General features: G+C 42.1%; 1 protein-coding gene across 1 annotated transcript in view; it reads left to right on the top strand.

The window, feature by feature from the left end:
• SAMD8 (sterile alpha motif domain containing 8) overlaps positions 1-13,852 on the top strand; it is a 367,145-nt gene that overhangs the window by 283,018 nt on the left and 70,275 nt on the right. Inside the window, exon 6 of the mRNA XM_044055658.1 lies at positions 9,380-9,530. Coding sequence (XP_043911593.1) covers positions 9,380-9,530 — 151 coding nt within the window. The remainder of the gene's footprint in view (positions 1-9,379; positions 9,531-13,852) is intronic.

Raw genomic sequence — 13,852 nt, 5'->3', positions numbered from 1 at the left:
CGCTTACCTACTACTGTATGGATTTCTGCTAATAAATACGTTTGTAATACAAGAATATTGGAGCACCGTTTGGGATTTTGTTTCATCGCATGCTGCATCTGTTTGAGTTCCATGGTTTGCTTCCTTTGTTAATAATTTTTTACATTTTATTCTTTGCTTTGTACAAAGGAGCATTTACTTCGCTTTGGCACCCATTGGAACTGTTTATCATCTTTTAACTTAGTTGAAACAGGGCTCTCCAACAACCAGCTCATCCTTAACCCTAAAAAAACAAAGCTGTTACTCTTCCTACCGAAAAAGTTCAACAATATTAAACCCTCCTTTGCCATACAGTCCCTTAACACTCCCATTCAGTTAGAATCCAGCAACTAAGCTCTTAGGCGTAACCATCGATCAGCATAAATTTGACTTGCATGTTAATAACTGTATCAAAAAGACTCATTCAAAACTAGGGCTTCCTTACCGTAACAAGAAATTCCTTACCTCTGAAGCCAAGGTTACTCTCTCTTGCCTACCTTCTACCCAGTCTAATGTACAATTTTCAAATTCTCACAAATCTTAACTCAGCACTCCTGACCAAACTCTAATCTACCTACAACAAGGTTGCTAGATTTGCTGCCCAACAAACCTACAAATCCCATCACTGTCTCTCTAAAACAACTAAACTGGCTTGAATTACCTCCATCAGCTTCTTTTCTCTAAGCTCCAGATCATCCATTCTATCTTATACCAGCTTTTCTACTGCCCAGCACTATCCACTCTCATCTGCCATTATTCTCCCTCCAGACCTCTCTGAAGCTCTAACCAAGACCTACTACAAATCTACAAACCCAAGTCTAAATTTGGACGCAACATGTACCGCTATCACCCCACTATTGCTCGGAATAGGCTCCGACTAGAAATCAGGACACTTACACATCCTAAACAATTTAAGACAGCCACCAAAGAACACTTTTAAGTCACTGGTTCTGCCAGTGCCCTCTCCCTCCTTAAACATCCCCTACTTCTCATATCTTAATCTACTTTCTGCCCTTAACTCACTCTTCTCAATAGCTCTGTCTAATCTTCCTTGACTACTCTTTCTACCGTCTTCTAAAATCTATTAAGCAAATCACCTTAGAGAAACATTCTGTTGTAATTGTCTTGCCTTCATGCAACTACATTATGATAAAACTGGGTTTTTTTTAACCACTTACCCCAAAAACTATATTCATCTTAATGACCTATTTCTTTTTATACATCTTGAAATAATTTTGCTATACTCCTGATTATTGACACTGTATAACATTGTATTGCTACTTAATGTGTTGTAATAATCCTGTAACATTGCTGTTTAATGCTAATTTATAATGAACATTTTTAATATGTTGGAGCTTTTCTCCCCAAGTCTCCATTGAAAAAGGGCTCTTGAGCTCAGTCGGACAATCCCAGTCAACAAATGTAAAATAAATAAATATATATATATATATATATATACACACACACACACACACACACACACACACACACACACACACACACACACACACACACACACACACACACACACACATTCCCCACTGCCTCCCATGTGGGAGTATTTGCATTCTGATTCTAATTCTTTATCACCTTTAGAGTTGTAGATATGTGAATGTTTGCATTCTGAGTCTGTATCATCTTTATGCTGTAGTACCATTGAAAGACCGTATTGTGTTGTCGAGGAGAGCAGCTACACCCTTCAGAAAACATCTTTCCCTTGACTTGAATGTCTGATACTGTGGAAATCTGGCAAACTCTCTGCTTTTGAAATGGACTTTCAGGCAACTAACTAAGCCCTAGTCACTGTTATATACTCTGTTTTCTTTTAGCATGTTTTCATTTCTGGTTGTGTGTGTCCAGAGAACACAATTGTTGTAAAATAAAGGTAATTTAAAAAATAGCAAACTGAACACAAAATAAGTCGTACAGTAATATTACTAACACAAAATAGTGTAAAATGCAGATGATCATTTTGTTTTTGTTCTTTGTGCTCTAAGCCCCTGTAGAGGTTGGATTTTTTGTCTTAAAGCTGTATTTAAAAATGTCTGCATCATAGCCCATTTCTCCAAAAATGTATAGTTGTAGTTGTTTGTCACTAAATTACATGTGTGTGTGTGTGTGTGTGTGTGTTTAGATATATTTATAAATGTGCTCTTGGTTGTTTTCATCACATTAAGGTCAGACATGCTTGTAACTTATCCCCCCAAAAGGGAGATATTTATTATTTTTATTTTACAGAGTGCCACTATGTACAACTTAACACTGTATATGCACAGCCATTGCCAGTGAGATAGCAGGAGTTTAGAAAGGAATGCAGAATTAGCCTCATAATTAAAGATCATGTGCAAAGGTTTTTTAATAGCATTTCTTTTTGCTGAAATTATGTCCTCATTTTGTAAAGTGGGCATTTTTATTCTAAAATGTTTATTTTTAATTTAGTAACTTTAGTGGACCTGTATTAAGTTTAATAAACCGATGTTTCTGTTTACTGTATGCTGACCAGCTTTCCAATTACTTCCCGATTCCATGTCATCAAGCCCTGCATTCTGATGATGGGTTTAGAAGGTGAAAACAGTTCTATAGTGGGTTGTCATGTTTTCTGTAATCTGCAGCAGTTTTCATTATAAATAACCAGAATGCAGCACAATCAGTGTGTTAGTAAATCAAAAAAATAAACACATTTACATTTAAGTTGGGAGGTAGCAAACGTGTTATGGCACAGAATAAGATTCTTGGTAAGGTGTAAAGTGTTTTGCATAATATGTAATAAAACCGATGTAAAATTAGTAAATCATTGTCTACCAATGGATTTTAGGGAGAAAACTATCGATGTTTGAATCACCTCATTGACGGACCTAATTTACAGCATATTTCTATATTATACTTTAAGGCATTAGTGCTGAAAACATTTGGAATAATTTGCACATTGTGAAATTGAAATGTTAATAAGTTTAGTAAGGGTATCACAGAGGTACCCTACTAAAAGGATGCAAGGCCTAAATAACATGTCCTATGTAGACCAACCTAAAGCCCTGTCCACTGTACTCTGTATCCTACAGACTGCTAAAAGGTGACCTGTGTGTAAAAATACAAGTCATCCTCCGAAATATTACTGATGGATTTACTGCACATCAGCAAGTCAAACGGCATTAGAAATAGTCTACGGATGTAAACCATTAGTGTTGTAGAACATGTTAGAAAGCAGAAGACAAGTTTCAGGTTTAACTGCATAGTTGTACAACATAGTTTTAATGTTTAAAGTTGAAGAGCGTGCTTGAAGGCCAAGAAAAGAATGAGATCTGTAGAACACGACATGACATGCACGTAGCGGGAGGGAGAGTAGATTAGATTACAAGAAGCGTCTTCTATGATAAATCACAATTTGTTCGCTTGCTTCTCAGGTCAAAAACCTCAAAAGCTAATAATTTCATGTAATTTACTGGATTAGTTTAAGGTAAGAATTTTTTGTAATTATTTTGGGGGGGTAGACAAGCCCCCTGCACACTTCAATATAGCAACTCCATGGGTACGCAAAGTTGGGGAAGGGAGAGTCTCTAAAACAGCATACGTCAGTTGCAGGGAGTCACTTGATGTTCTCCGTGTTTCACTGTTGCAGTCATTTGGGTTATCTGCTTGCAGTAGCCCTCAGTCGGCTTGATTTAATAAAGTCTTGGGTCCTGCGTCGGTTGCTGTCCCTTCTTCCATGACGTCAGGTCGTCAGGGGCATAAAATATGCAGCCAATGCCATTACATCAGTCTTTCTTGCCATGCGGTGCCCGAAGCAGTTCACAAGTGCTGGTCAGCCGACTCCTGAAATTTTCGTTTTCGAGTTTCAGAACCGAAGTCTTCAACTAAAGCTAAGTACCCTGTTGGGGAAACTTTTTCTTGCTACTTACCGATGTCAGTAAAAGTTAATAATTGCATTACTTGTGGAAAGCAAATACCTTATAAAGATTTTTAATTCATACTGTATTCCTTGCCTAGGCCCTGACCACGAAGTGCCTTTCTGTCGGTTTTGTGCTTTATTTAATCAGTGCACTGTCCGTCGTCTGTATATTTTTGCCTCTAAATATTTCAGTTCACGGTTTAATTATCCAGCAAAGTCGTCGGTTAGCCATCCGACTACCGGGATTTAAAACAAACGCAAAGATAAAGACAGAGACAGGCCAGCGAGGTCCAAAACTGCCGAAGACTCTTCTCCTAAGCCAGTTCGCCAGGACTCAGTGAGGTGCTTTCGCAGCCCCTGATACCCGCTACTTTCGCAGGCCTCTACGGAGACCCATTCGGAGTCCAGTATGCCATGAGATGGCTTCAACTATGGAACCCGTGGATGTCTCTACCTTGGATGGGTCCGGAGCCGCTGTGCAGGACTGGCTTCTGAGGGTGTATTCAGGCCTACGGACTTGCATATTAAACCGACGCCTCTTTCTTCATTAAGGCCTACATCTCGAACCATGCCTAAAAAACCAACACCCAAGCCGCATGCCCATGCCTCTATGCCTAAAAAACAAATAAGAATGGCTGAAGATGTTATAACTCTAATCTGGGGAAGCCAACCTTCCCCTTCTAAAGAGACCTAGGACTGAACTTGTTTTTGAATCTTCTGAACAAGATTCTGATTTTTCTGATTCTTCTGATGATCTGGATTTGCCCTTTCCTACTTATGAGGATTCTGATGCTGTGGACTCTATTCCTTCTGCTTCCCCTCCAGAGGATTTTTCTTTTGGTGAAACCTTACATATTCTAAGGGAGCATTTCCACTGGGAAAGCCAGGATTTTTCAGATTCAAAAAAGAGGCTTAGGGATTTCTTACTCCTGCCTAAGCATAGGCCTTTAGCTATTCCTCCTGTACTAGACATTGTTGATGATGCTTTTTTGGAATCTAGTTTGGTCCCTGATTCTTTGCCTCCTGCTCCCAGACAACCTGACAGATATTACAGGGTTCCTGATTCACACAAGTTCCTTTTTAAAAATCCTATTACAGATCCAGAGACTATTTCACAGGGACCCAAGGGCATTAAGGCTTCTACTGCTAAAAATCCTACCCCTTCTGATAGAGACTCCAGGGCGCTGGATAGATGGGGTAAGAAGGTTTACACTTCTGCAACCTTGGCCATTAGGGCTTTAAACTGCCAGTTTCAGCTTAAACAGAAAATGATGTTGATTCCTGACTGTGCAGAAAGTAATGAATTACAGGATTTAATGCATTCTGCTGAACAGGTTGGAAAACATACTTTGCAATGTGAATTTGATTCATTATAGGCCTCTTGCAGGGCTGCTGTTACTGAGTCTGTGCTCAGAAGGCATGCTTGGCTTAAGGAGCAATCTTTGGCTGATCATGTTAAAGCTAAATTGTTGGATGCTCCCTTAAATCAGGACCGCCTGTTCGGCAACAAGGCTGAGGAAGTTCTTAAAAAGATGGAAGGTAAAGCTAAATCTATGCAAACTCTTAAAGATTTCTTACAAGTTCAACCTCCAAGATTTAGCAGACACTGAATTGGTCCTTTCCAGCCCCTTCCAGGTCTTCTCAAGCCAAACCCAGACACAGCAGAAACCCCAGGTTTTTGTCTCAGGGGACAAACAAGACTATGCACTGGGGGGTTTCTGCACCCAAATCAGGGAGTAGTAAGACCCCCCCCCCCCATGGAAAACTATCTCAGTAATTTGCTGTTAAAACTTTCAAGCACTTCCAAACTGAATGCTCCTTTAGGTGGAAAGATTGGTCTGCAGGCCAAAAACTGGGAACTCGTTACCCAGGACAAATGGGTTTTAAATATCATGTCCCAAGGATACAGATTTCATTTCCACACTTTACCAACACCAAGCAGGTGGCCAGATCTACCCCCAAATCATTGGGCAGAGGCCCACAATCAAGTACTCTCTCTCTAAAGCATGGGGGCTATTCAGTTGGTACCAGAGGGGGAAAAGGGACAAGGTTTCTATTTGAGACTTTTTCTGGTACCCAGAAAAGACAATACATGGCATCCTATCCTGGACCTTTCTACTCTAAATACCTTTCTGGTGATTCCAAAATTCAAGATGCTGACTCGCTGCTTCCTGTGTTAGGCAAAGATACATGGTTGGCAACACTAGACTTAATAGAAGCATACCTGCACATCCCTATCAGGGAGTCTTGCAGACGATACCTATGCTTCAAAGCAGCGGGTGACATGCACTATCAGTTCTCTACACTGCTCTTTGGCTTATCTACTGTGCCCAGGGTGTTTGCAAAGTGCCTAGCTCCAGTCATTGCATTCTGCAGGCAAAGAAATATTCAAATATATCCATAACTGGATGATTGTCTAATTCAGGCAGAAAGCCAGGACATACTTTTGAATCATGTGGCCTTTGTTCAAAGGGTACCAACTTGTCTGGGGTACACCATAAACGAAAAGAAATCACACCTAATACCCTGTCAAATTATATTCCTGGGAGCAAACTTGAATACAACTTCCCAGATGGCTTTCCTCACGCCAGAGACAACCTACGTCAAACAAGTGGCCATAAAAACCCAGTTATCTGCAAGGCAAATACTGCAGGCCTTTGGGATTCATGGCCTCCTCCATTCTTCTAATTCCATATGCAAGGCTGCATATGAGGAAACTGCAATGGTATCTCAAAAGCCTATGGTGTCAACATTCACAGGCTCTTAAAGCTATGATTCTTATCCTTATCTTGTCTACACGTAGAGTTCCTTTGGTGGGCAGAGGCCTGAAACCAAATCAAGGGACTACCATTCACACTACCCCCTGCCACCCTAACCTTAACAGACTCATCAGACTATGCATGGGGGGCTCAACTGGCAGGGAAGTGCATTCAGGGCAAGTGGAACCCAAGTCAAATGCACCTACACATAAATAAAAAGAAAATGTTAGCTATACAGAATGCTCTGACAGCCTTCAAGGACCACATTCTTCCAGTACAACTTATGGTAAAGACGGACAACACCACGGTCATGTGGTACATAAACAAGCAGGGGGGTACACACTCTTGCCCCTCTGCAGACTAGCCATGGCATTGTGGAACACAGCCTTGAGCTACCAAGTAAATCTACAAGCTCAATTCCTGCCAGGAAAACTAAATACACTGGCAGATGGACTAAGCAGAAACCTCATGGACCCACACGAATGGAAACTGAAACCAGGGATTTTCAACATGTTGACAAGCAAATGGAGCCCAGATATAGACCTGTTTGCCTCCCCCCAGAACCCTCAATTGGACAAGTGTTGCACAAGGACTCCCCACAAACTAGCTTGGAAAGTGGATGCTCTATCCTTCAGTTTATGCCTTTCCTCCTCTGCCTCTGCTCTCCAAGGTACTACTAAAGATCAAACAGAACAAGCCAAGAACGATTTTAATTGCAACAGACTGGCCGCACCAACACTTGTACCCCCTCCTGCGCAGTGTCTCACGCTTGGCCCCATGGCACCTGCCTCAGACTCCTTCCCTGTTGTCTCAGCAGGGAAAACAGATTCTACACCCTCAGCTTCAAACCCTGAACCTAGCAGCCTGGCTAATTGCCTAATCTCTTCCTTACCACCCCTGAGTAAATCTGTGATAGATATCATTTTAGAGGCTAGGAGGCCTAATACTAGAAAAAAGCTGCAAAATGGAAAAGATTTTGTATCTGGACCCAGTCTCAAGGGATGAGCGCAGCAGTGCCCAATTTACCTCAGATTCTACAATATTTGATGGAGATGCTTCATAAGGGCTTGTCCTTTTCCTCCATCAAAATTCTTGCTCAGCCATTTCATCTCAGTATAGCACAGAGCCTCCCCTCTTCTCCCACCCACTGCTCAAGCAGTTCCTCAGAGGGGCCATAAATTTAAGGCCACCTAGGAGAGCTCCAACTCCAGCCTGGGACCTTAACTTTATCTTGGAGAAACTCACTCTTCCTCCTTTCGAGCCAGCTACTACTGCAGATTTAAAATTCCTTTCCTGGAAAACCGCTTTCCTTTTAGCAATCACTTCTGCAGGAACAGGCCCTTATGGCAGTGGAACCTTTCATCATCTTTCATGCGGACAGGGTGTCCCTCAGAATCAGTCCCTCCATGCCCAAGGTGGTATCCAGTGTGGCTCTTAATCAGTCCATTCATTTTCCTACCTTCTTTCCTAACCCACAGAACAAAGGGGAACAGATACTGCACTCCTTAAATGTGCACCGACAACTTAGATTCTACTTGGACAGGACTAAACCTCAAAGGAAATCCGAACAACTGCTGGTGGCATTTGCTACAGGGATAGAGGGGAAAGCTATTTCAATGCAAACCATTTCAAAATGGATAGGCCACTGCATTCATTTCTGCTATAAGCACCATAGAAAACCTATTCCACAGGGCATCAGACCCCATTCAACCAGGGCTGCATCTACCTCTACAGCCTTTCTCAGGGGCGTCCCCTACAAGGGACATCCTAGAAGCTGCTACCTGGAGTTCTGTACATACTTTCATCAAGCATGATCATTTGCCAATTTTCCCTAAATCCAGAGCTGGTTTTGCTACTGCAGTCTTGCAGGGCCTTATAGCTGGTCCTAATTCTATTTAAATTCCTTCTCCCACCCTTAGCTTTGGGAATCTACCCAAATGTAATGACTGCAACAGTGAAACACGAAGAACATAGTACAGTTGTGTACACTTGCCATAAATGTAGATGTTCTAGTGTATTCACTGTTGCAGTCCTGGTTATCCTCCCTCCAGCCCTCTTTCATCTTTTGGCTACCTCTACTCTCTGTTACTATGCTCAAAAAGCTTTTTGCTGTATTTGCTTTTTTGTTGGAGGTGTTTCCTTGTATTATAAATTTTATTGCATCCCATTAGGGGGGCACCTGACATCTGGGGCAAGAAAAACTGATGTAATGGCATCGGCTGCACGTTTTATACCCGTGATGACCTGACGTCATGGAAGAAGGGACAGTAACCAACGCAGGACCCAAGACTTTGTTAATCAGGTCGACTGAGGGCTACTGCAAGCAGATAACCCAAATGTAATGACTGCAACAGTGAACACACTCGAACATCTACATTTATGGTAAGTGTACACAACTGTACTTTTTGCTCTAACATGAGCAGACAAGCAAATTCCAAGCTCTTGAGCCTTAGGAACCCATTTGGGTAGCTGTTGCAGATGAAGGTAACAGCATTGTACAGCGACTTTTGTTTTGTAGATATTAAGTAATGTATGTCCTCTTTGATCTGGATTTGCCTTTGTGGTACTTTTCTCATTTCATATTTAGTTTGCTGAAGAATTCATTATTGATTTAAAAATGGTAGGCATTGCTGCTAATTATTATTCACTGCAATAGAATGTTGCATTTCTCTTTATATTGCTTTGATGTGATATCTGAATTTTCATTGTATTGCAGTTGTATGGCGATGTATGGGAAAAGCTTCGTAGAGCGATTACCATATGGACTGGCTTTGGAATGGCCCTGACAGGGGTTCACACCTGTGGTGATTACATGTTCAGTGGGCACACTGTCGTCCTCACCATGCTCAACTTCTTTGTTACAGAGTGTAAGGAGTAACTTTTTTTGTAGCATATTGTGGTGTGTCATTAAATTATGACAGTGTACTTGGAGACCTTGTAAAACATGTACAACTCAAATTTCTTCCAACAGGAACAGAACATTTATACAGTTGTAAAGAAATTGCAGTTTATAGAGGTAATGTCTAGAGAAGAAGGAACATTTTTATTTCAGAAAGAATTTTGCAGCAGTACAATCACAGGATGTGGTGTTATCTTCATGCCTGTTATTGGTAACACTTCTTGTGTCTGACGAGACCTTGTCAGTTTTGGCTCCCATGACCCTAACCTTGGTGACCTACAGCACTGCGCTTTTAAAGGAAAAGCTTGTGCTGCACCAATTTGTATTGATTATGGCATGTATGCTGTTTCACATCTTTAGTACTTATTGTATAGCTTCCATTCTAGAATAAGCAGCTTATTTTTCTCCCCTTACAGTCTTGATTTCAGTTTTGTGCTTGAAGATGGCCATATAGCCGTGAGACTAAGTCATCTGATCTCTGTCAAAAGGTTATTTGAACCAGAAGGAGTCTGAAACTGCTGCTAATGAGAGAGATTGTTATAGATGAGCAAAGTTCTTATAAAAAAAGACAATATCCAGTACTACTGCATATCCAAGACTAGAAACAGAACCAGACCAAAGCAAATGCTAATTAGATCACACACACACACTTTCTTTTAACTCATCTGATGCCCATAAACATTAAGGTGCCTGCAGAATATCCCAACTAACATCTGACAGTGATAGGCTTTGGTAAGAGTAAAAGGTCATGCTGTACAAATGCAGACTTTAAGAATTTAAGCTATGATGTATTCAAATCCAGGAGAGAGGGTACTTGGAGACCAATTTTAGATTTCTCTCATCTAAATACATTTCTGAAGGTTCCCTCTTTTCAAATGTCCCTTCAGGCTGGCATGTTGTCCAGAGACTTTATTGCAAATTCTCCATTTTGCCATTTCACTTCTGCAAAGCCTGGAATTCACCATAAATTTCAAAAAGTCCTTTTTGACTCATTCTCAGGATCATGTTTTTCTGGGATGCAGGATCCAAAATGTGCCTATGCTGGCATCCCTACCTCCTCCTAGGGCCCTCTAATTTCCTTTTTTCAGTACCTTCTTCCTCTGGCTTTACTAACAACCAGGAGATTTCTGAGAGTTTTGAAGTTCATGGCCTCCACTATTCCTATGCTCTCTCTGGCCAAAACTCCACATGAGAAAGTTTCATTGGTTTCTGAAGTCAGTTTGGCTTCAACGTGCTCTTCCTCTCGAATTTGTAGTTTGTCTTCTGCCTTGTCTCAAGAAGGAACTTCAGTGGTGGCTTCTGCAGTTGACTGCCAATCCAGGGCTCCCTTTTCATCCACCTCTTCCCTCCCAGGAGCTATTCACAGATTTAGATGTGAGATGGGGAGCAGTGTTAAGCTTACTAAATGTGCAGGGGATCTGGGCGCCTCATCAATAGGAAGACTGGATCAGTGTCAAAAAATGAGAGCTGTTCTGCTGGTTCTACATGTTTTGCATCCTTTTTCTCCCCAGGACTTCTCAAGGTGTTTACAGATAACACCACATGATGTAGTATAAAAACAAACGGTGGGGACAAGGTCCTATCTTCTTTGCTGGTTGGCACTCCTAGTGTGGGAACTTATTTTTCAGTATCAGTTGTCTCCAGAGGCATTTTGCATTCCCTCAGGGCAAAACATTGTGGCATTCTCTGAGCAGGTCCATAACTTAATACCAAAAGGTTGATTCACAGGGATATGTTTCTGGACATTATTTACCAGTGGAGTACTAAGCAAGTGGATCATTCTGCCTCCCCTCTGAGCAGACAACTTCCTCTGTTTTGTGCCAGCCCCAGGTCCTCTGGTTTGGAAGGTGGATGCCCTGTCTTTTTCTTGGACGGGGATGTTTCTTTATGCCTTTTCTCTCCTTCCTATTATTCCAGAAGTCATGTTCAGAATTCAACAGGAGTCTCCCAAAATCTTGTTGGTGACCCCCTTTTGGCAGAGACAACATTGGTTACCTCGTCTGCATTTAGCCAATGGCAATCCTCGCAAGTTACTTCACAGGGTGGACCTACTCACAAAAGACAGGGGATCTTTCATCCAACCCCACCTCTCCACTCATCTGACACTATGGGTGATAGGATTTTGATTCCACATAGACACTGTTTTCTGAGGACATGCTTAGGGTCCTGCAGGAAACCCAGTACTAGGAAATCTTACTTATCCAAATGGAAGAGGTTTTCTGTTTGGTGTCTTTCTCATAACCTGGATCCACTTTCTGTGGATGTTACTTTGGTTCTTATCTGTGTGAACTGCTCAGTGCTGGGTTGGCTTATTCTTCTGTTAAGGCCCACTTAGTTATCTGCATGTCTGCCTTTATCTCCTCCTTCAGCTTCTAGATTTGAAGCCATACAATTAGAGGCATCCTCCATATTAGGCCTCCCAGGAAGCGTATTCCTCCTCTATTGGATCTTTATTTTGTTTTGGAAAAATTGACCCAGGCTCCTTTTGAGCCTGCAGCTTCAGCTTTCCTGCAGCTTTGCAAGACTTTACTTTTGTTAGCCCTTAGTTCTGCTAGACGAGTGTCTGAGCTTCAAGCCATGGTAGCTCTTCCACAGTTTTTGTTGTTTCATAAGGACAGGGTGTCCCTTCGTACTAATCTTTCTGTTATGCCCAAGGTGGTAAATGAGTTGAATTGTCCCTTAATCAGTCACTTCATTTTCCACTTTTTCCCTTTACGCAGGCTGCCATAGAGAAGCTGCTGCACACGTTGGCTGTGCATAGACCATTTACATTTTATTTAGATGAGACTAAGATGTTTCGTAAATCTGATCAGCTCTTTGATGTTCTTCGTATTTCACTGTTGCAGTCATTACATTTGGGTAATCTGCTTGCAGGTTGCCTTCAGCCAGCCTGATTAACAAAGTCTTGGGTCCTCCGTCTGTTGCTGTCTCTTCTTCCGTGACGTCAAGTCATCAGGGGTATAAAACATGCAGCCTACGCCATTACATCAGTCTTTCTTGCCGTGCAGTGCCCGAAGCAGAAACAGTTCACAAGTGCCTGTCGGCTGACTCCTGAAATTTTCATTTTAGAGTTTCAGAACCAAAGTCTTCAACTAAAAGCCAAGTACCCCGTTGGGGAAACTTTCTTTTGCCTTACCGATGTCAGTAAAAGTTAATAATTGCATTACTTGTGGAAAGCAAATACCTCATAAAGATTTTCATTCGCGGTAGCGTTGTTACCTCACAGCAAGAGTTTCTCCCGTTCGATTCTCTGCTTAGCTTGTGAGTGCCTTCTGTGTGGAGTCTGCATGTCCTCCCCGCAGTTGGGTAGCATTCAAAAGACATGCGTGTGTAAATGGACGTGCCTTCGTTGAAGGTTGGGTGTCGAGCTGGCACCTCGGCGTTGCGTAAAAATCTACTGCCAATCCTTAGCGGATTGGAGTTCTGCTGTGGCGACCCCTTACCGGGAAAAAGCTGAAAGACAAGCAACAACTGAATTCCTTTCCTAGGCCCTGACCACGATGTACCTTGCTGTCAGTTTTGTGCTTTATTTAATTAGTACACTATCCGTCGTCTGTATATTTTTGCCTCTAAATATTTCGGTTTAATTATCCAGAAATGTCGTCTGTTAGCCATACGACTACCGGGATTCCGAAAAAAACGCAATGATAAAGAAGACAGGCCGCCGAGGTCCAAAACTGACAACGATGCTTCTCCTAATCCAGTCGCCAGTTCGCCGGTACTCAGGTGCTGGGGGATACCCGCTGCTTCTGATTCGCAGGCCTCTACTGTGACCCATTCTGAGTCCGCGAGATACTTCAACTATGGAACCCTCGGATGTCTCTACTTGGATGGGTCCGGAGCCGCTGTGCGGGCACCGGCTTCTGAGTGTGTATTCAGGCCTACAGACTTGCATATTAAGCCGATGCCTCCTTCATTACTAAGGCCTAAATCTCGATCCATGTCTAAAAAACAGACGCCCAGGCCACATGCTCAGACCTCTATGCCTAAAAAACAAATGATAAAAATGGCTGAAGATCTAATCACTCTAATCAGGGGTAGCCAACCCCCCCCCCCCTTCTAAGAGGCCTAGGGCTGAGCTTGACTATGAATCTTCTGGTCAGGATTCTGTTTTTTCGGACTCTTCTGATGACCTGGATTTGTCCTTACCCACTTATGAGGATTCTGATGCAGAGGACTCTATTTTCTTTGCTTCCCCTCCTGAGGTGTTTTCTTTTGGGGAAACCTTACATACTCTAAGGAAACATTTTCAGTGGGAAAGCCAGGAATTTTCTGATTCAAAAAAAGAGG

The sequence above is a fragment of the Protopterus annectens genome, chromosome 14.part0 (genome assembly GCF_019279795.1).
Source record: "Protopterus annectens isolate FY-2018-M chromosome 14.part0, PAN1.0, whole genome shotgun sequence".
NCBI classification, from domain to species: domain Eukaryota; kingdom Metazoa; phylum Chordata; order Ceratodontiformes; family Protopteridae; genus Protopterus; species Protopterus annectens.
This window is presented reverse-complemented; position numbering and strand designations above follow the sequence as displayed.